At 39.9% G+C, this 23,460-nt stretch overlaps 1 protein-coding gene across 13 annotated transcripts in view; it reads left to right on the top strand.

Moving 5' to 3' along the window:
* The window catches only part of EBF1 (EBF transcription factor 1), a 404,609-nt gene that overhangs the window by 351,576 nt on the left and 29,573 nt on the right, over nt 1–23,460 (top strand). For all 13 annotated transcript variants that reach the window (XM_068979369.1, XM_068979375.1, XM_068979371.1 and 10 more), the window contains one exon: nt 21,062–21,150. In XM_068979369.1, the coding sequence (XP_068835470.1) occupies nt 21,062–21,150 (89 nt within the window). The remainder of the gene's footprint in view (nt 1–21,061; nt 21,151–23,460) is intronic.

Here is a 23,460-nt window from a genome sequence, read left to right as displayed (position 1 = left end):
ACCAGCTGAGCCACCAGGAAAGCCCCAAACTGTATAGCCCATGGGGTTGCAAAGAGCTGAACATGACTAAGCCACTTTCATACAAGGCTATACCATCCTATCATCTCTATGAGGTCGATACTTTAAATAAAGTAGCTTTATACACTTTATATAGAGCATGGAAGCATGGAGTGATTAAGTCGTTTTCCAGAGTTCCTCAAATGTAAGCGGAGGAGGCTTAGTCAGACCCAGGCAATCTGGCTCCAGAATCCATTCCCTTAACTGCTCTGCTGTCTCTCAGAAGAACTTCAGTGTCTATGTAATTATATTCTTCTTTAAAAATGTGATGATCACTGCATGTTCAATACTTGGGTCTGGTAGGGCTCTGTAGAAGACTCACCCATAAATGGGCAGGTTTTCAAAGAGGAGCCAGAACAGAAGCCCCTGGCATGCAAGGGCTCCCAGATAGTCTTGAGCCTGGAATAAACATAACATGGGTCAGACCTTCCATCCAATGTCAGTTGTCTATCCGTTCATCTGTCTATCATGTGTTTAGTGATTATATATTTGGGTAATTATAGTGATTACATTATAGTATACACTATGTAGACATAATGTATGCTAATTTTAGAAAATTTAGAGAAGAACAGGATAGAGTAAGAGAAATGAACACCATCCGGTACCCATCACCCAGAGATAACCACTGCTTACATTTTTGTATATTGCTTTCATATTTTTCTATGTGTAACAAATATATATAAACATTTTTTCATATTTGTGGTTATACTGTGTTTGTGTATACACACACACATTTTTATATCCTTTTTTTTTTCACAGAATACCAAGCATTTTCCCACGCATTAAAACTTCTTTATAAACATAGTGTTAAAAGACTGCATAATCTCCCACAGTGTAGATATACTAAATTTATTTATCCATTCTTCTGTCACTGGGTATTTAAATTGTTTTATATATACTTTAAAAATGATACACTCCTTGTTCTCTTTGCTATCTTTGATGCTTTAAAAACCATTGTCATTTCTGGCAATTAAATTTTCTAACCCCTTTTATATGTCTAAAAACGTTGTCTAAATGGTCTCTTTTTGTAGATGGGAGATTTGAAAAAATATTTGAAATGATTTTGTTTTTATTATTTTAGCATTTGCACTATATGGTATTGCTGTAAAATATAAAGTAGTGGAACTAAAATATGTATAAGTGTACAAATGAACTTGTGATTAGCATAGGAAACTATATCTAGCCATAAAGTGAGCATATTAAGGCTCTTGTGTATATTAATACGATCAGACATACATTTTAATGTATAAGTGTTTAATCTGTCAGTGTCCTTTCTCTTTTTTATCACTCAGTTGCAAACTGTATTCATTTGGGATAATTACCTTTGGTACTAAATGTATATTATCTGCTCAGTTAAGAAAGAGATTGGAGGGAATTCAGAAATCAATAGTAATAAAGTAAACAGAGAGAATGGAATCTATTTCCTCTCTTAGAATTTATTTGGATCCACTCTACTAAAGGCAGGGACCCTGTCTAATGGACTTTGAACAGACGGCTACAAATAAAGCCCACTGGGACCTGAAATCCTTTAAGAATTGATCTGATATTTCAGTAAATATCCTATTGTTTGAATATTACAGTGTCAGTTTTTAATGACTGCAAGAAAGCTTTGACTTCTGTTGTTTACAGCATTTATTTTAGTTTCTCTTTCAGTGTTTATATATCGCCAACTGGGTGTGCCTCCTGTGTGCCCACCCTCTCTCTGGCCTTCATAAGACTATTTTTGACAAGAGGATTGATGTTGGATTCACTGTGTTATGCTAACCACAGTCTTATTGTCCAAAGGGAAATAAAATCCAGTGCCCCATATTGCAGACTATAAAATAGGTTCTCTATAAAGTTCCCATGTTGGTATCATCATGAGGAAAGATAATTGAATACCCAGATTGGGACAAGTCAATGGCACATTGCCTTAAGCACAAATGTGGGAGAGTTGGTTTACCTTGCCCAGACCTCTAAATATTCTGGCAGGCAAACAAAACTCAGAGAATTGGCATGCCCAGCCTTTCTTGTTGACATCCTAAATCCCAAAGCCAAGAAAATATTCCTGCCACGTAAAGGAAACTCGTAACTGCTGCTATTCAGTGTGTGTTTATCTCCCTCGTGTAACGCTGTTCTTTTGTTTTCTCCAAATCCTAAACTTTCTGGGAGCTGATGGGCTTATGTTGCAACTAACGGCATTACTAGCAGGTGTATTGGAACCCTACTTTCACATCAGTTCCTACCGAGTGTGGATTTCACTGTGGGCTGAGTGTTACCTTCAATTGCATAGCCCAAGGCAGGGCTGTGGCAGGTCAGGCATCTCCTTTCTGTTATTCACAGAATTGTAGTCATGGTTGATTTTAGAATCTTGGCTAAAGGAAGCACAGATTCTGAATTTATTTCAAAAGCAAGATCAGACTGCCTAAAAAGATGGTATTGCATATTTTGGGAAATGGATCTTCCTGGTGGTTTCTGATAATTTCATGACATTAAAAAAAAAAATGTTGATAGAGCCTAAATAGTTCCCCACACAGTGAGAAATATGCTTATATCTCTTAGAAAGTCTAATTATAAATGTCTTCATCATCAGAGACATAATCTCACATTCTTCTGCCTTCACATGGCTCAGTATGAGATCCAGCTGGCATAATTCTTGCTTCAGAGTTCAGCCGCCCCTGTCACAGAAGGGCAGTTAATCCAGGGTCTCTTCCATGGGGACTTGCCGTGCTCTGCAGAGCAACCTAACAGGAGTCTTTCGGGGACACATCTCAAAACCTTACTTAGATCTTCCCTCTCCAGAGAGAGAAAGAAAAGTGAGACCTTAAGACAGGCCAGATATTTCTAGAGAGAAATGTGCAATTAGTTTTTCTTTCCCATTTGCTTTTATCACTAATACCATCTTGGTATTATGTCCATGAAACATTTGTAAGCCTCATCTTCCCTCGGTAGGCACATTTGAAGCCTGCTTAACTGGCATTCTGAGGGCACAACGGCATTATTTGTGAATCCCTGACAATTGACACAGACTGGTAATGGGAGGATGTCAGTTTTGCAAAGGCAGTGTTATCCGTTGTTCCTCCCACTCAGCCCTGGAACGCTCCTTTGCTGGTGAAGAGTGAGCCCTTCTCTCCGCTGTCCCCTCCCTGTTCCTGCTGAATCTCACGTCCCTTTCAGCACAGCCCTGAGAGTGTCAGCCTCTCAAGAAGCCAGAAAGAAGCTGCTCTGTGAGAATGGGGCATTAATGGGTTGTGAATCTGAAGATAGTTAACTGATTTGTGCATTCAATTAAGATGAGTTTCTCAGTGAAAAGACTCCCCAGGAGGAGAGGTTTCATTCTCATTTCTGGAGTATGAGCAGTTAATGAAGAAAGCATATCAGAATTCTAGCCATGTTACCCAGAGCTGCCTCAAGACTCCATACAATTTTCAAGTTCCTTGATTAAGGAAAACCTGCCAGGTGAGAGTAAACAAGCTGGGAGGTGATAATGGAGAAGTGTGTGTCATTTCTCATCTTTTTTATGGGTGACGTCACCACCATACACCTCACAGAAAATGGTTTGGGGCTTAGGTCTGATCCACTTTGGAAAGTTTCCCTTTTTAAACTTATGTCCTCTTGGAGTGTATATGGCATATATGGGTACACATTTATCCTTTCAAGTCAAAGCCAGATAATTTTGCTGGATACAGTCTTTTACTGTTTATTTTCACCCATGTTTCCCTCAAGGGGAAGATAATGTCATCCCTTCCAGTGTATCAGCTAAATGCTTCCATGGGGCAGTCCAGTGTAGAGGGTGAATAAGGGGGTGGGCACTGGACACTGCCTAACTTGGGATCCAGGTTCTGCTCTTATTGCCGTAGACCTTGGGCAGGATCCATCATGTCTCTGTTGTCCTCAGAGTCTTCCTTCATCTATGAAAATAGTGACAAGTCACAGGACAGACTTCATAAGGGTGGCTAGGAGTTAATGATGTATAACACAGTGCTGAGCACAGCTCTGGTACATTCTAAGCATGCATCATTTCCTGTGGGCAACAGTTATTGTCACATTTCTTTTACAAGAATTTAGGTCAAGTCAGAGCACATTGTTTTTTGTCCCAGGAACCTTCGCAAAATGGACTGAGAGATTGGCAATGGCTTTGTTAAAATGTGGACACCTTGTAGACATCCTCCATGATATTTTAAAGATCCTGGAAGCCTTTGCTGACCTTCCTTGCAGTCAGTGGCCATTTTATAAAATGGCAGCACCATTTGGCTTTGAAATGGTCAGCAGTTGTAGTAGATGGATCTTTTAATGAGGATGTTGTCTAAAGGGCAGTTTCTGTCTTTTTTCCATGGATATAATCCAGTCATATTTCTTTTCATTGCCCATTCACCCTTTATCTCCTCTGTTTCCTCATTTGTGAAACAGGAACCTTTGGGGCCATTGAAGAAAAAAAAAAATAATAAGTTAACAAATTTTAAATGCCCAGTACCACATCTCAGTTCTCAGTAAATGATCCTTTTTGTTTTAAATCAGGCTTTTCATGGAAAACTGATGTGGGGAATTAGGTTCCAACATTGGAGTTTTTCTTTCTGATTCAACTGTTAACTAGCTGTTGGGTCTTGCACTGATCAGTTAGGATCTCTAAGCTTGGTTGTGTTTGCTATAAAAGGAAGGATCCTTGCAGCAATAAAGTTCTGAAGCTGATTGAATGATGTGCTTTTGCTCTCTGCCTGACCGCATGAAGATCAAGTTGTTAATTCCAGACTTAGAAAGGAGACTTAGAAGAATCCCTGAAAGTTGTTTGGGTAGCCTTTGAAAAATGCAACCCAGTATGTTTGATTTTGTTCTTAAAGGGTCACAGTACCTATTGTTCCAATATAATCATAAAAATTTTCCATCTGGGACTAGGTCAGCAGTTTATCAGGCCTAGTCTCTGTCCCTGCAGAAATGCCCCTGCCCTCTGAAAAACCCAGCAACAGTATCTGACACAGTGGCCTCAGGCAAAGTGAATTCCACAGATGGTGTTAAATATGTATTTTCATTTCCTCTAAATGCACCAACCTGCATGGGGACAGGTAGATTGTAGAGGGGGAATATGGAAGGAAGGTCAGTTCTTTTTCCTTTTCTCATTTATTATTCATTTTAAGCCTCTCCATCGTACCCATCAATTTAGACAGAACTGGAAAGTCCGGTTTGGAGAATTTCAGTCTCTATTTCCAGTTTGAAGGAAGAGAAGGATCCAGGGCAGGCAAGAACAGTGACCTCCTGAAACACACAATGGTATTTCTGAAGGCTGACAAGTCTGGTGTGTGCCGTGTCCACTGGAAAAATAGTGTTAGAAGTGGTTTGTGTGGCCACTGGGCTTCCTTTGGAGATGTTTCTAATCACATGATTTAGTCTCTGAACTTAATCTTTCATCCTTTCCACTCAGTGTTAGCTAGTCTGCCCTGCAGAAAGTTTGTACCCGTTTCTAAACAACCATCAGCATACAAGAGTACTTGCATTTCCAAGAGAGTTGTGTCATTGAGAATGTAACCTATAGAAGTCACTTTCATTAGTAAAAGTGAGTCTGTTGTTGCTTTTCCAGTGTGCTAACGCTGGCTCTAGCATCCTGTCAGAGTGTCAGTTCATAGTGCATGAACCTTAGGAGAACCATTTGCAACTCCTAGAAGGGCTAAGCAAAGATATTAACTGTTTTCCTCAAAGCTGGAACTAATCAAAGGCAGCAAGTAATATCTTTACGCATGGACCGTGCCACGCCTCCCTTACACGTTCTGCCATAACTGGCTAAGGTTCTCCCCACCCCTACACCCACACCTCCACCTGTGGTATTCCATGTGCATGTAGGAGGCCTCTCAAGCATTTCAGGTGAGATGTATCAGAGCACAACCTGAAAGCAGAGGCTGCTGTGTCTTCTGTTCACATTGGTGGGTTACCAGTGTTTGTTCATAGATCGACACCAACAATCAGAATTTCCTTCACCTCCTGGACAGTGTGGCCTGTGTTCCAACTAGACCCCCTACTTTCTTCTTCTACATTTAGAGAACCAATTGTACCCTCATGGTACAATAGCTCTCCCATGAAATTTCTGAATCTGTTTTTTGGTTTTTTTTTGTTTGAGGGCCTAAATTCAAATGGGAATCTGAAAGCCTGTGGGTAAGTAATTTAGCAATTGGTCTGTTCTCTTTAGCTCTTGAGAGGTGACATAGCATTCCTGGAGCACATTCATTAAAGTGTTTTTAAACAGAGACTTGATAAAGCTATGTGACACAAATACTCTTTTATGCATCTGGCTTAGGTGGGTGAGTTCAAGACTTTTTCTCACTGAAGGTCAGAACCAGTGTCAAATTTACAGCAAACCCACTTATGATGCTTGCTGCTCCCTTTGGTTTTTATCGTCACAGTAGGTTTAACCTGACCAAGAAGTAATTACACCATTATTTTTTATGTGGTGCTTTATTACTTGCTTTTCAAAATTGGTTTCCAGCATCTCCTGAGCTAATAACAACAAATGTGTGATTGTAACGTTCAGTCCATCAGGGCATGTGGGGTTATTGCGGAAGTGGCCACATACCCATTACCCACACAATAACTGTTACTCCAAAACAAGTGAACTGCTTAACTAAACATCTATTGATTGTTAAGTCATCAGGGACCAATATTAAGACCACCGACATCCAAAGAAGATTAAATTCTGGTTATATATACAAACGTATTTTTGTCAATATTTTGTGGCAAGGAAAGCCAGTCCTCATGGTTCACAAGTCCATACATAGAGTAGGTTAGAAGCAGTAGAGCCTAACTGGGTGCTGTGAGGGATTAGCTGGGTTCTGTCCACTTCTGAGAAGACAGTCATCAAGACTGGGAGCAGAAAAACTCAAGAGCTATGGAAAATCCCATCATCCCCACCCTTCCAACTATCCCTTCCAGTTTCCAAGAGAAATGGCCAGACCTAGACGTGAGCTCGCCATCATAGCTTTTGTCTCAGGGCACCTGGAGTTCTGCACTTTTCCTTTAGGACCTAGGTGACTCCAATCAGTGCTGAATGTCCTCTTCTCTCTTGTGCCTCTTGTGATTAGCTAAGCTTCAGCTGGGCAAATAGCTTTGCCTTCATCCCTTACCGATTTGATGTGCTTGGATCTTTGTATTTGGGGGTTATTGAGTGAGACACAAGAAAGCCGGAGCCTCTGGGTTAAAGTAGTCACGAGTCTTCACCTTGGAGTGGTCTCTTTTGACAGCTCCTCCCTAGCCCTCTCCTGGTCGAGTGCCCAGCTACACTAGATGGTGTGGACAGTTTTAAGCTCCTCATTAGATTTTAGGGACATTATTCTTTCCTGATACTTATTTCTTTGTTTTGTATCGACCTTTTTTTTTTTTTTTTTTTTTTGGGTCTCTGAATCTTTCTCAAACTATTGCGTAACTGCTGGCATTCCCCATAGCACTGTATGTTCTTTGTTCTCATCTCACATCGACGGTTTCAGCTACTACCTATATCTCAGTGTTACGGATAATGTGTTAATTTTTTAGGTCCATCCTTGATCTTTTTCCTGAATATCAGTTCTTTATTTCCAACTGTCTACTAAACATTTTCACATGGATATCTTACTGGTACCCCAAATTCAGCATTTCTGAAGTTGAATTCATGATTTTTCCTTCTGTGGATAGTTACTTCTTCCATTCTTTATCCTGCTAAATGGCCACTCTATTCACCTAGTCAGATACATTAGAAATGTCAGAATCGGCCTCCATTTTTTATAATCCCTCACATCTACCATGTTACTGAAATCATGAAACTTATATTCTATAATATCTCTGAAATCTACCCTTTTCTCCATGACCACCTCATTATTAGTTGGTCTTTTATTTTCCATTTGGATTATTGTGATAGTTCTGAGTTTAAAATCCATCTTTTACTGGACTCCTGTGGTTGTGTCTTTGAAATATAGATCTGATTGTGTCTCTTCTGTGATATGGGACATCTTTAATAGCCCATTGTTACTCACCAGGTATATTTCTTAGCAAGGCCCTCCAGGCCAATACTGTTAGTCATGGTTACTCCTCGACAGCCTACTCCCAATATATAAACTATGGTTTCCCCAAGCTGGAATATCTAATCGTATCTGAACACGTCATATCCTCTTATAGATAACAGCAAACAGCCTTTGCTCTTGCTGTTTCTTTTGTCTCAAATTCTCTTTCTTTTTTAATATAAATTTATTTAAATTGGAGGTTAATTACTTTACAATATTGTATTGGTTTTGCCATACATCAACATGAATCTTTTCCCACCCTTTTCAGTAGTAAAATCCTACTTGTCCTTATACGTCCAACTCAGATATGATCTCTTGGGTTTATGTTTCCTTGACTCCAGTACAGATAATTATTTTTCCCTTCTCCTGTGCAGTATACTATTGCTGCATTAGTAATGCTACAGTTTTGTATCTTTTTGAGTGACTGATGATAGTCCTTTCTTCCCTGGATTATAAACTCTTCTTGGGCACATCACAGTGCCCAGTAGAGTTTTCAGATGGAACCGTCTCCTGGCTGGACATCGCATGGAAAACTGGACCTGTGTTGTACTTCTCTCTCTCATTTGCTTGAGCACCTGGTTGTGTACAGCAAGTGCTCAATCTTCTTGAATTAATTAAGCAATGGAAAACAACTCATCTCTGGGATAAAAATCCCAGTTGCATTAGGTGCCCACCACCTATATTTTGTTTCCATTTTATCACAAAATTTATATGGCTTTAAAATAATTATGTCCTATTCCAGATAGAGCTCTGTTTCAGAGTAACATTTGAGAGTCAGAAGTGGTGGAATTCTTTGAACTGTAATTTCCTGTTAGTGTGAGTAGGGGAGGAAAGGCTGAATCTCAAGGACAAGTGAGGAATACACGATGTTCCCTTATAATTCTGCATCGTCATAGTGTAATTATCACATTGTTATAGAATTCCACTTCTGTCTTCATGTCCCTCTAGCCTCTGGAGTTTCTTGAGGGTGGAGAATACATAAATATATCTAGTTATTCCTGTATTCCCCACATCTGCCCCTATTTCAAGATCATGTCAGTTATTCTGTTATTAGTAATAACAACTGCCTATTGGGGATTTTTTTGTGTGCAAAGCATTATACAAATGGTATTATATCACATCTTCACAATATGTACTAGGAGACTTAAAGAATGTGATTTTTCCAGAAGGCACTTAGCTGGTCAGTCATATAGCCTGGATGATAATCTAGCTCTGTCTTACTCTAAAGGATTGGAACAGAGGCAGGAAGTGTGCTGTTAAAGAAATGCAAGTCAAATAAGGCTAGAGTAGGACATAAATTGGGACAAAAGTGAGAATTAGACTGTACATAGAGGGGTATATTGGGAGCAAGAAAAGCGTTAGAGAAGTGCTGTAGGCCTAGAATTGCTAGAGGCCTGTCCTGGCCTCTCGGTTGTCTTAGCTAGGCTATCCTATCAAAGAGGTAAGAGCAGGCCTTGGGCGGCAGACTAACTGCTCTTGAATCTCTAGCCTTTCACTCATTAGCTCTGTGGATTGAGGCAAAATGTTTAATTCCTCTAGGCCTCAGTATCCTTCTCTGTATACTGAGAATAACAATTACACTTTCATTAAGGTTTTGGTAAAGAGCAGATAGGTTAATCTATGTATAGTGCTTGGCACATACTTAGTCCTTAGGAAGTGTTAGCTAGTGCTGCTATTATATTAATAATTAGAACAAACGACACAATGAATGCAATGGGTCCTTGTAGCATCTTAGCATTTAATTGATTCTATGCTTCTAAGTAGTTCATGTGTCCTTAAATGCACCAGGTGTCCCTGCAAATGTCCAGGGTGACATGGGCTGTTCAAAAGGAAACAAGTGGTACTTTGTCAGGTATCAGACAAGCTGCTAGTTCCAGGTGGTTCAGAGCTCAATATTAGATTGCACTGCTTTCCTTTTGATGGAATCATAATTTTGCAAGGCTGAGTTTTAAACAGTTGCTGTGAAAATCAGCTTGGAATAGAAAAGTGGGTGTCAATGTCCGATCTTACTCAAAACTTTGAGAAGTTGTGCTGTGCTCAATAGAAGCACACATCCCACGAGTAAGTTCCTGTGATTATTTTAGAATGAATTAAAAGGATTATTATATTATTTTTAATTTCCATTTCTGTTTTTTTTTTTTTGTTTGTTTGTTTTTCAAAATCTAAGCTATTAGGATATAAATGCTAAGATGTGAGGATATAAATACTAATCTATTTGGACCTAAATAGTTAATTAAGCAGAATTGTCAGACATTTCTTTTGGCTTGAAGGCTTTGCTAAAAGATTACTGAGATGCCTAATAATAACTGTGAAGGGAGAAAGTTCAAGAATCTCTAGCACAGAAAATGAATAGAGATATAATACATTCAGGATGTGTGTTGAGGCTAAAAAGGTAGGATTCCAGCCTCAAACTCTCAGGCAGAGCAGACTTTCTGGCTAAATCAAAGGGTAATGATAGCCAGTAATAATCATCACTAGGTTGGGTCAACACTGAAGAAGGGTGACTTCATTTATTTTATATCACATGCTATTAAGGTTGGAGTCCAGGCTGACAAAAGCCTCTAGGCTTATCTGCAAGGTCATTATTAACGCTCCACACAGCATACTTGTTACACGTTCTCTTTGAGTCTATTAGAATATAACCAAATAAGTACTTAATCCTCAAATATCTGTTGGTCACAAGTACTCTCCTGTCTTCTTAGAATGAATAGGCTCTTTATAATCACGCTTTGGTCGCTTTTCTTGGGATCTTTTTCTCCTTCCCAATCTGTCTGCAGAACTGTGCTGTGACTTCGTCACCCAGCTCTTCTGAAGCCTGCCCACTGGCTTAGAGGAAACAACTGTGTGACAGTGGCGGTAGTTTTTTGAGTTGTGAAATTAACAGTCCCAAGTGGGACCACAGCCCCAAAACTCCGCACTCTTAGCGCGAGGCACAGAGCGGGCTTTCTGAGCTTTGGCGCCTGACTCAGTGCTCTTCCCTGCTGAGAACTATAAGACGCTGGTAGCTTGTTCTAGGACAGTAATAAGTATTGTTGTTTAACAATTGTGTTGTTGAAATTCAGCTCCACTATGTCTGACAGTATTTATCTAAAATACTTTCCCTGGTGCGCGTTCAAGTTCCAGTAAACCGTGTCTTATTGTGCGACCTTTTCATTTTCCAGTGAAAAGGGATCAGCTCGTCAGATAAAAGCTACAAGCCGGAGTACAGGAAAAATGCGTGCTCAGAAAATCCGAGCATGATTGAAAACAAGATGTGTTAAATCAATGCGGTTTATCGCCTGCCTATTCCCGGCAATTGCTGTTCTAAGCTCATTCTGAACACACACTGGATGATAAAAGTACAGTGTCAAGCACTCGCTTGGGTGGGAACACAAGAAAACATGTTTATCAGACAGGGTGGGTGATTTTACCCCCTTGATAACAGTTATTGTCAAAACTCTTTAGGAAGAAATCTGAAGAACAATTATAGAAGGAATATTACTCTTGTTATATCAGAAGATATGCCAGTAGGGAAGAGAGTGATGGATTTGCCTTTAAACATTAAGGAGGCAATACAGAATGTGTTGGCCTCTAATTCTTAAAACACCAGCATCCATTACACACTGACAACTGTCCTCTCTGCATTCAATTGAGCAAATGTAGCTTTGAAATCTATAAGTGATCAATTAAAAAAAGAAACTCCAAAATGGAAGAGATTGAAAGGCAAAAAAGAAAAAATCCTGGAGATCTTTAAGTTTCTGTTTGCTTGAGGGATTTAATTTTAGTTTTAAACTTGCATCATATTTGGAAAACTAAGGATCCTGGAAGGCCAAACTGTTAAGAGCACATCATATGTAGTAACCGGGCCAACCTCATCAACTTCATCACAATTAGACAGCAGTACAATTTTCCCTAATGATTGTACATTCACCTACTTCCCATTTTAGAGAAGAGTGTAACCCTCCAGGGCAAGAAGGGGGTATGTTTAAGAAATGCTCCACTTTTGCCTCTCATCAAAGATCTTCTAGAAAATACCAATTGGTTGTGGTAGGAAATAAGTCAGTTTAATGGATCTCAACAGCATTATGTATCTCTTTTTCTCAAAAGACAAACCAACTTTTGAGAGCACAGCTCAGACCTATAAGAAGAACTTGATGAGACAGAAAGCACAGTTTCTTGATCATTTGAGAGGCAAGTTTAAAATGCCAGGGGACTTCTCCAATAGGTTTGTGCCTGGTGACAGAGTGAGCTTTAAAAAATCAGGCCAAGTGCGTGTTCACCTGTAAAAGTCAGGAGTCCGGCACAAGGATTCCTCCTAGTGCTTCATTTCTGTTGCACAGATATTTAGTTTTTTAAAAAGGTGACATTTAATTGATTTGGTAGCTGGACTTGTCAATATGCTGCTAATTGAGATCTATCAATATTAAAATAGTCATCTTGGCCTAGTAAGTAGAGCACTGAGGCTTTTGTTCCGATTTCTGCAGCCAGCTCTTCCTGTGCCTCAGTTTCTCACCTTCAAATTGGGAGTAATAAATTTTAACATTTATGTCAAGGGCATATTAAAGGAATCAATGAGATAAGGTCTATAAAGTGCTAGGATATTACTGGGAAAAGGGTCTTATATGACCTCGGGGTATGTTTGAAATGGCACTTCTCCAAGGAATCATTGTGATCTGTAACATCTATTAAAAATATTCAGAGGTCCTTATAACTTAGAGAATAATTGAGTTCAGGAATGAACTAATCTTAAAAATTAGTTTTCTTTTGCAGATGCCTTCAAAAGTAACCCATCGACATGTAAATTGGTATATATTTTATGCGGATTGTTAGGAAATATATGAATCAAAAGTCTTGAAATGTATATATTCTTTTATCCAAGAATTTCTCGTGAATGTTGTTCATTACAACACGTAAGCAGTGAAAATTTGGGGAAAAAAATGCATCCCCACTAACAGGGGATTTATTGCATAAGTTTTATGGACATCCATATAATATAATATGCTATAACCATTAAAAAGAATGAGATGGATATGAATATGTATATAATCTATATTTATATAAACCAATATTGTAAGAATGCGTGAAAGCCTACACACTAATAAATAGCAACTCACTCCAGTATTCTTGCCTAGAGAATTCCATGGACAGGGGAGCCTGGCAGGCTACAGTCCATGGATTTGCAGAGTTGGACATGACTGAGCGACTCTCACTCACTCACTCAAAAGTATATCTATTATGTGGGCTTTCCCCCACTGTTTTGCATTTCTTTTGTATTTTTTATACAATAAGAATATATTCCTTTTAGGAAAACAGTAAAGCTTTTTCCATGTTGGAAAACAAAAACAAGTTGCTCTTAATTCTTGCTTCCTGCTCTTGATTGCTTTCACTTCTGGAGGAGTTATTAATTTCCAAATATATACAATCCTTTTAAAAGCATTCTAAGTGACAGTCCTCAGGGTCCTCCACCTCTCTCTCCCAGAGCCCATGCATTTCTTCATACTGGGTTCTGATCCACTTTGTGGCTCCCATTCTCCCTCCAGTCTTTACCTCGCAGGCTCTGGCTCCAGTCTCTGTAAAGAGAATGCAGCCACACAAGCCAGCTGTACCTCTGATGGGACCTACAGTAGAGAGAGGTATTACTTCCTTTGCTTTACTTTTGAGTCTCAGTGTTGTTGCTCCACATCAAGGGGTTTGAAGACTACAAATAAGAAATCAGAGCATGTTCAGAGCCAGTTTGGACGTTTTTCTTTGGCTCCTCTATTGGTAAATTCTGCCCATGTTGGCTTCATCCTGACACCCTTCTGGTTTAGTGACAGCTTTCTGCAGTTCAGTGAGCCTCTTCCTAAAGCTCCTCTGAGCCTCCCTGGCTCCTGGGGCAGGGCGCCAGGCTGTGAAAGCATTTCACACCGAAAGCGGGGGCTCTGCTTGCAAGGGGTTTGGTGTTAGGTTTCTTAGAGAGTATATCCCTTCCGGGAAGAGGCAACCCGGAATGCCTGTGTGCCCTGCATATCTAGGCGAGGGATGAAACATCCAAGCGGCTGGAAATGCAACACATTTCTTCATTAAGCATATTTCTGGCTCTTGTTTAGGTTTCTGGTTGATTTTGAGGTTTATATCTTTTCAAGTCAGTCTTAAAGATCGGTTCCTGAAGATAACTTGCTGTTTTATTGTTCACCTCTGGTTGTTAATTTAGTGACTGAGGGAAAAATAGGGCCATTATGGAACAAAAAGACTCTGCCTAACACATATGTAATAACTCTTATGCCCAGAATGGATCTGCCTTGAAGGGAAATGCTCTGCTGCTATTCCTTTAGTTCAAATATAGAGTAGTCACCAGGGAAGTGTGGAGACCCAGGTGCTGGTTTTATCATTGCCTCTGCTATGAGGCCTTATTTATTACTTGGCATTGAGTCTAGATATTTGTTTGGACATTAAATGGCAATAGAATATAAATATTACCTTTCTAATATCTGCATTTCTTTTTATTTCCAGTCAAAATGACATCATGCCACACAACCATTAAAAAAAGGAAATTAAAACCCCAGAAAATATGTTAGAGCACTGCAGTGAGTCGCCGAGCCATAAAAGCAAGGGGACTCTGAGCTCTCATGTTGAAATGGCACCCAAAGCGCTGTTCCCTTGATGTTGGGGAACACAACTCTCTTGCCTTTCATTCCCGTTGTTTCCAGGGGTACCAGAACTTCTGTTTCCAGAAGTTAAGGAGGGCCAAGGACTATTTTCTCTAAAAGGCAACCTGACAAAGAGAATACTCAGTCCTCATAGCTGAGAATGCATTTGTCTTGATTACACGATTTTAATTTGCAAATAAGTCCTCTTAAAGAGATTTTTCTTTATTTGATGTGTTTTTGAAGTGGATTAAAGAAATGACAACTAAAGGCATGAAAAGGCCACAATCCACACATATATTTGGTTAGGATTGACTCATTACCAGATGTTTTGATTGAGTTTTGTAATCTTGTCATTGTGAGTAGTATATTAAATCTGGTTGTATTATTCTAAGTTTTCTTTCCATGTAGCCACGTGGACATTTGAACCCTGTAAATAGCTTTGTATAACCAGAGCTTTTCTGCCTTGACCAGATCCTTGGTTGAAGCCCCAAGAGGAAAGGCTCTGTGTAGACTGGTTCTGCATGGAAAGTTGCTGGTTTCCTTTAGGGGAGTTGGAGATTGTGAGGTTGGGAGGGAACCCAGAGCCATTTATAAGCTGACCCTACATAAGGCGACATGTAGTGCTTTGGTGTTTTCTAAACTATTATTTAACTTTTCCTTTTTGAAAAGTAATGACTCCAGTGTTCCTGAGCATCCATGCATGGATCCTATGCTTCCTCCCAATACCCATTCCCCGGTATCCTGTCATAGCTGAGAGAGGACCGTGCTGAAATGTCAGCTGATACATCTGCCCTGCAACCTTGCTCTGTTATGTAGAGTCATTTAATCTCAACTTCTGTGCATTGATAGGGAAGTTTCAGACTTTCTGTAGTGTATGTATGTACACAGCTCCATGAGGTCTTATTTTCTCGGCTAATATGTATCTACCCCTAAGAGTGATCAGGGCAGGAAATCTTGAATGCAAATGTTTGTGGCTCCACAGTAGTCCGGCCGGTCTTTCAATCCACATGGCCCTGTGGAGTGGAGTGTGATGCTAGTGTCAGAGAGAAGAGCAGAGGGGTGACCCACCATCTGACCATCAGGGTGGCAAGAGGATGCATTGCTGAGCCAGAAGAAAGCCTGGCCAAGGGAGCTGGAGCTGGGCTGCTGCTGCTGCTGCTGAGTCGCTTCAGTCGTGTCCAACTCTGTGCAACCCCATAGACGGCACCCACCAGGCTCCCCCGTCCCTGGGATTCTCCAGGCAAGAACACTGGAGTGGGTCGCCATTTCCTTCTCCAATGCATGACAGTGAAAAGTGAAAGTGAAGTCGCTCAGTCGTGTCCGACTCTTCATGACCCCATGGACTGCAGTCTACCAGGCTCCTTTGTCCATGGGATTTTCCAGGCAAGCTGGGTTACAACTCTACAATCAGAGCAGTTCATCTCTCTTTAGGGTGAGATTATGTACACCTCTCAGACAGTTTATTTTTAATTTATGTATTTTTAATTGAAGGATAATTGATTTACAGTGTTGTATCGATTTCTGTCATACATCAACATGAACCAGTCATAGGTGCACACATGTCCCCACCCTCTTGAAACTTTCTTCCTCCTCCACCCTATCCACCCCTCTAGGTTGTCACAGGGCACAGGGTTGAGCTTCCTTGCATCATACAGTGAATTCTCACTGGCTGTCTACGTTACATACAGTAATATATGTTTCACTGCCACTCTCTCAGTTTGTCCTACCCTTTCCTTTCCCCAACTGTGTCCACAAGTCTGTTCCCTATGTCCGTGTGTCTGCTGCTGCCCTACAAATAGGTTCATCATTACCATTTTTTCTAGAGTCCATATATATGTGTTTATACAAGGTACTTGTTTTTCTGACTTACTTTACTCTGTATACCAGGCTCTAGGTTCATCCACCTCACTAGAACTGACTCAGATTTGTTCCTTTTTATCGCTGAGTAATATTCCATTGTGTGTATCTATCACAACTTCTTTATCCATTCATCTGTCAGTGGACATCTAGGTTTCTTCCATGTTCTGGCTATTGTAAACAGTACTGCAGTGAACATTGGGTATGTGTGTCTTTTATTTATAAGGGCTACAGTTCAGTTCAGTCACTCAGTTGTGTTTGACTCTTTGTGACCCCATGGACTGCAGCATGCCAGGCTTCCCTGTCCATCACCAACTCCTAGGGCTTGCTCAAACTCATGCCTATCAAGTTGTGATGTCACTGACATCATTTAAGGGCTTATGTGACATAAAAGAGTTAATTCCTATCATCATCATCTGAACACATGGGAGGTACTAAAAATGATTATAGAATCAATGGACAATTAATTATATTGTGGATTTTTTTCCTCTTATTTTTCTTTTCCCCTGTTCCATGTGGCATGTGGCATCTTAGTTCCTTGACCAGGTATTTAATGCATGCCCCCTGTACTGGGAGCACTGTCTTAACCACTGAACCACCAGGGTAGTCTTATCTTATGGAATTTTTAAAGTACCCTCATTGGTCCCATTTTATTACTCTGATTTAAAAATGGATGCTTTTCATCTTTGGGATTATGGACTTTTCTGAACCTCTGAGCCTCTCTTTTTCTGTTACCATCTCTAGCTGGTTTGGGATAACAGCCTCTCAAACCCTATTCAGAATGTGGACTAGGTGTTTGGAAATGGGGTGACGTGAGGGGCCCTCATCATTGCAATCCTTTTGCAGTTGACAATTTGTTTTTTCTTTTTCTTTTTTTTTTTTTTTTGTTTTTTCTTTTTACAACCTAAGATACTTATACTTTGTGACTAATCATGTCTGATTAAGTTTTATTCTTTCTCTGCAGAATTCTCAGAATTGTCTCAAATTTTGAGGGGAAAAAACTGACTAGTTACATTTCTTCTGGCACCCCCTGAGCCCTGTGCTTGAATACAATGAAGTCACTTTGTTGAAGGATTAACTTTATATTACATTCTTGCAGAGTAGATGTATGTCCCTAAGGTACGACTACCCCCACTGATGAAAATAAATATACCATTCTTTATGATTCCTCCCCGTTACCTTCTCTGTTGATTTTCAGAGAGTTTATGAATAGTCACATATTTATACAACTGGCCGAAAGTATACTACTTATTTTTCTTATGGTCTGTAATAACCTAGGCAAGGTTATTAAAGGGTATACAGACCCCTTTTAAGGCAAAGTTTCTTATGTCATTACTTTATACAAGCAGGTCAGATTCCATCTTGGGAACAATCTCTAGCTCTTAACTTTTTTCTCTGATTATAAAAGTAATATATGTTCATTGTGGAAAATGTATACAATGCGCAGCACAAAGAGAAGGAAGAAAAGCACTCTAAGAAGGAAGAAAAGCACTCTAAGACTCACTTCTTAGAACTACTGTTAAGCAGTTTATACACAAAAACCTTTTCTTTCTTCTCTGTATATGTTCATTAAAAAGAAGTAGCCATACAGCAAAATGCTTCTGTGATCTGCTGCTTGGCACAGCAATATATTTTATGCCACTAAATTTTTTTTCTATTTTTTCCCCAAAGCATTGCTTTTGAGGACTCCATCATATTCCTATGGGTGTGCCATAATTTAGCCATCCCCCTCCCTAGACTGTTAATCAGTTTTCAGGGTTTTATTGTTTATAAGTAACAATCTTTATCAGATGGCCCTTCTCACTCGGTAATTGGTTTAATACTTTTCTTTAGACTAGTGCAGTCAGAGAAATCATCAGGCAACTTTGAATTAAGACAATGAGCTTTGCTTACATATCTTTAGTGTTATCTTTGTTTACAGCACTGGACAATGCCATCGAAATATTCAGTACCTAAACTGAGGGCAGGTTAATAGAAAATATGAGTGTAGAGCAAATCATAAAGACATGGGAAATAAATTAAAAGCCTTTGTCCCTCTACCTAAAATATTTCCCCTCACATAGCATACTTCCATAGACTAGATGCTTATTTTTCTTTGAATAACGAGTTTAATATATCTAATTCAATTACTGTTTATGGCAGAATGACTTCTCAGCTCTTTAGCTATTAGTTCCATATGATATCTGAATCAGTTCTTTTAATTGTGGGTACTGAATGTCAGTCATTCTGCTGTGAGTTGGTCCTGTAGTCAGAGAAACACATCCTCCCCCTAATACATCAGACAGTCATTCAGTTAACAGCTATGAGTTTCTTGACACAGTAGGAATTAATTCATTATGCAAACAACTGAAGGGGTAGGTCGACAAGTCAAGTTTTATTGGTGGCTTACACTGAAAAGTAAAACCAAGAATTAGACTTTTCAGCATGCTGAACTATATCTTTAGATATTAAAATGATACGTTTAATTGCCTAAAGCTGTTTTTATGGTTAAACATCTTTGTTGGCAATTAGCATTATGGGTGGGAGATATGTGATATACAAGTTAACCTAGGTGTTCATTCCTGTTACTCTTGTGCATTTCTTGATTAAATACTGGGGATTTTATGAGTCACAGCTCTCCTGCATAAAGAATTCCATGGCTTTTTCTCTACAAGTCTAATTTGAAAAAAGAATTCTTCTCAAGGGTTTAGAAAGTAATTCATAAAATGGGAGGAATAATAAATATTATGCCTTAACTCATATACTAGTATAGAGAGGTTTGGTTCACTTGGGTGTAATTTTAGTTAATTTCCACAAGAGACAGATTGAAAGTTTACCATTTGGAATTGGTAGTAGGGAGGAGGAGAACGTGGGAGAAATGGCTAAATCTCATATTTGCAAAAATGATTGCATTATCTTAAATGAAAATGCTGCTCTATTAACAACTTCAACAAGCACTGCATTTGGGTAAAAGAAATCTTCTTAATAAAAAGTTACCTGAAGTTCACTCCAACTTAAAATACACAAGTGAGGAAAAAGTACTTACTCTGATTTATATGTCTTTTGGAGGTGTAATTATTGGCTTTTTACTCACCTATGTAAAACAATGTACTTTTGTAAATGGATTTCTGGCCACTTTATGCAGCCTTTTTTCCCTTCTTTTTTTTTTTCTTACATAAAAAGTAAGCACTGTCAATCAAGGAATTTTAAGGTTTATTTCCTCTTTAGAAATGATTGATAGCCTTTTAGATTTACAAGTTGACAAGTTAAAGGGTTCTATTGGTATAATTATGTACTAAATTCACAGTCTTTCAATTTAAATATCCTTTTAAAACCACAAGATTATCATACCTGTATTTTGAAAAGTGGGCCAGTCAGTTTGGGTTGGTATACAAATTGCTTCCATTAGCCTTGGGACCTATTTGAATTTAATACAGTTTTTTAAAGTTAGCAGTAGTATGAATCTTAGTTTTAAAATTTAGGTTAATGGAAATACATTTTAAGTAAAGCATGTGGCACCTTGTTTTCTAATGTATAGCAAAATGTCAGAACTGCAGAGACTGTCTTTTATTCAGTAAGGGAGAAACTATGTGTTTGAATACTTTGGTTGCACTAAAAATAAAAGAACAAACCCCCACACCCATCCATTACTTAGAGGAGATGAGGGATGAGGTAGAGGATGGAGCCGCCATCTTTTTCTGGTCAGGCAAGGAAGGCTGGAGATATTTCATATCCTGGGGAGGAACTTTGAAAACGATATACCAGAGTCCACTTTGTGGCTTGTTGAATTTAAGGATGCTTTGAAGAAAGTGTAGTCAATTAGGGTACAGAAAGGCCCACTGTCTCCAAATACTATGCTCTTTTACTCTTTTTAAAAATTCATCCTGGGGACTGAGCTGTTCTAAGCTGGTTGCTCCACAGGGGTTAGCCTTTCCCTGAAATAATATTGATGTTGGTGCATCAGTCTGTCATCTTAGATGTGAGGGTGTCATACCTAGGGCATTTTCAATACCTGTCTCATTTCAGAGTCTTCCAAGGGTAGCATAGGCTTTGCATACTGAGAAGATCCAGACTCCTGTGCCCATCACCACACTCTTGCTTAATTGCCACCACTGGCATTGAGCTCCTCTATCAACTGAGGGCCACTCAATATTTTGTACTTAAGCAGATTCTTATGCTGTTTATGACTGTAAACACCCTTGGACAAGCCTTCCAGTGTTTTAACCCAACCTTCTGACTAAAGGAAATCCTATAACCTCATATCCAATTCCATTTTACTCTCTACCATCAACAATGTAAGAAATATAGAATTTGGCCAGAAGAGCAGAGTTCAGGACCTGCTTCTCATGTTCTTTAGAGTGAGTCAGGCCCCACCATGGTGAAAAGCAGGAATTAGATGGTGGAAGTGTTCAACAAAAGGGATCATCTGTCCATCATTTTATGATCTAATTCAAAAGTGTCAGTGAAACCTTGGACTTCCTAGTTATTTCCACACCACAAGTGCTGCAAATCATATGCTGCTTTATTTCCTGAAATTGTTCTAATTGTATGACTTCTTCATTGTAGCGCTCAACGAACCCACCATTGATTATGGTTTCCAGAGGTTACAGAAGGTTATTCCCCGGCACCCTGGTGACCCTGAGCGTTTGCCAAAGGTAGGATACCTTCTCTTTGGTTTGTAGTCTCTGGAGATGTGGGCTTGGATGATTGGCAGAAAACTTTGCTACTGATAAATTTTCATAAAGAAGCAACGCAGTATTTCTGTGCTTTGTGTATTTAGTACAATAAGGTAAGCAATAATCCAAGTAATAAGCACTCATGTGCCAGGTAATGTTGTATTTATTTGTATTTGGGTCATTGTACATACATGCTAAGTTGCTTCAGTCATGTCTGACTCTTTGTAACCCCAAGAATGATAGCCCACCAGAGGTCCATGGAGGTTCTCCAAACAAGAATACTGGAGTGGGTTGCCAGGCCTTCCTCTAGGAGATCTTCCTGACTCAGGGATCAAACCTGCATCTCTTAGGTCTCCTATGTTGTCAGGTGGGTTCTTTACCACTAGCACCACCTGGGAAGCCCACTTGTGTCATTTCTTCCTCTCAAAAACCCTTGGAGATTGGTACCATTACCACCTCTATTTTAGGGAAGAAAGTAACTAAAGAGAAGTTAAATCAATTGCCCAAGGTCATACAATATGTAAACCACTGAACTGAGATTCCGATCTACAAAGCCTGCTTCCAAAGTCCAGATTATTAATCATCCTATCATATCATGTCTCAAGAAGAAACAGAATATTGCTTTCTGCCCCCATGACTATTCCTGGTGAGGGGAGAACAGCTAGAGCTCAAAGGAAAGCATACTGACAGATCTTGCATTTGGGTCACTGAGACATGAGCCTCTTCCCTCCGGAAACATCCCACCTAAGACCCAATTGGGAGAAACTAAACAGAAATTCCACTCAGAGCAATATATGTCATACAGTGATCTGTCATTAACTGCCAGTGCAGAAAAAAGGAAATGCACGTCTATTGGTTTCTCTTCTGTACTGTTGTCAGCGTTGAGATATTCCCATCTCTGTACCCAAGGAAGTCAGGCCATGTGTAGGAGATATTGCCATATACAACACCATGCATAACAGAAGACAATAGCCACATTTAACAAAAGGACAACCGATGCTGTGTGAGGACTCAGAGGAGAGAATGCCTAATGCTAAAGAATGTCAAAGGGCAGGACGATGCACAGTGAAATTTCATTGACTACACAAGCCACAGTAAGTCTAGAGATATGTCGTCTCCAGGTCCGTTTCCCCTCGTAAAGCACTTACAAAAATGAAATTGGCATCCTTCCTAGCTCAGCAAACTTCTGTAGGTGATCAGTTCATCATCACGTCTTACCTGTGGGGTCAGCTGCGTGGGAGCGGGGCGGGCAGGGCCACCTGTCAGAATGGGCCTTGTCCAGGAGAAAGCTATCCCACCCCTGAAACTGATGCACAGATATGAGGGGCTGGCAGGGTGGTGAGGGGCCCTGCCTGCCGGAAGAGAGGAAGAACTGTGACAGGCAAAGTCTGTCCTCTCCTAAGCCTGGGAAGAACTACAGAGCCTTCAGCCTCAGCCCTGAGTTCCCATTATAGTTTCACCTCCGCTAGGTGCTACTCACCTTAGAAAAACTTCTTGAGAGCATTTTACCTGAGGAAGAAACTCTATGATGTGTCAGTCTGTTCAGATCCTTGTCTTTGCAAGGGGCCTCCACCTGACAGCTCCTTCCCTTTCACCCTGACTTATTCTTGGTGAGCAGTTAGAGAATCTAAGAGTAATAGTGACTGATCCTCTGCTTCTGCAGCACAGGAGTGCCATGGAGAGAATTATCTTTAGTTTCCTTTGTCTGGCAAGAACCTAGCTCCCATGCATTTCCTATGGGAAAATAATTGATAATTTCATAGCACAAGGATGTAAATAATATGTGTCCACCCAGTGGTCAGTCCCTAAGGTTTCTGAGTGGTAGAAAGAAGTCATAAGTGCATAGCAGATTCTTCCCGTTGTTTCCATTCGGGAACCATTTTCACTTTCATTTGGCATCTCTCTCGAGTCTGCTGAAGGGACTGGAGAGTCAGATTGGGTGAGGTGGAACTCAGAACCATGCCACCTCCAGCTCTGTCATCTGAGTCAAAACTCCTTTTTGCCCCAAAATTCTTTACCGCTCTGTATCTCAATTTCCTTCTCTGTCAAATGGAGATAGTAATATTTCCTTCTTTGAGGGGTTGCCTTCATCACTTATATGTCACTCAACAAAAAGGTAGCTGTGATTATTTGCCAGCTGTGAGAATGAGACTCTGACTTTGGAGAGCTCTCCTAACCAATCTCTGCCACTCAGGAAATCCCAATCTGGGTCAGCAGTGGACTGTATGCTTTATTTTCTGTGCCTCAGTTTTTTCATCTATAAAATGGGGGTAAAATACTTCCCTGGTG

This window comes from Capricornis sumatraensis, chromosome 9, assembly GCF_032405125.1.
Source record: "Capricornis sumatraensis isolate serow.1 chromosome 9, serow.2, whole genome shotgun sequence".
Lineage (NCBI taxonomy): Eukaryota > Metazoa > Chordata > Mammalia > Artiodactyla > Bovidae > Capricornis > Capricornis sumatraensis.
Note: the sequence above shows the minus strand (reverse complement) of the source record. Positions and strands in the feature narration are given on the sequence as shown.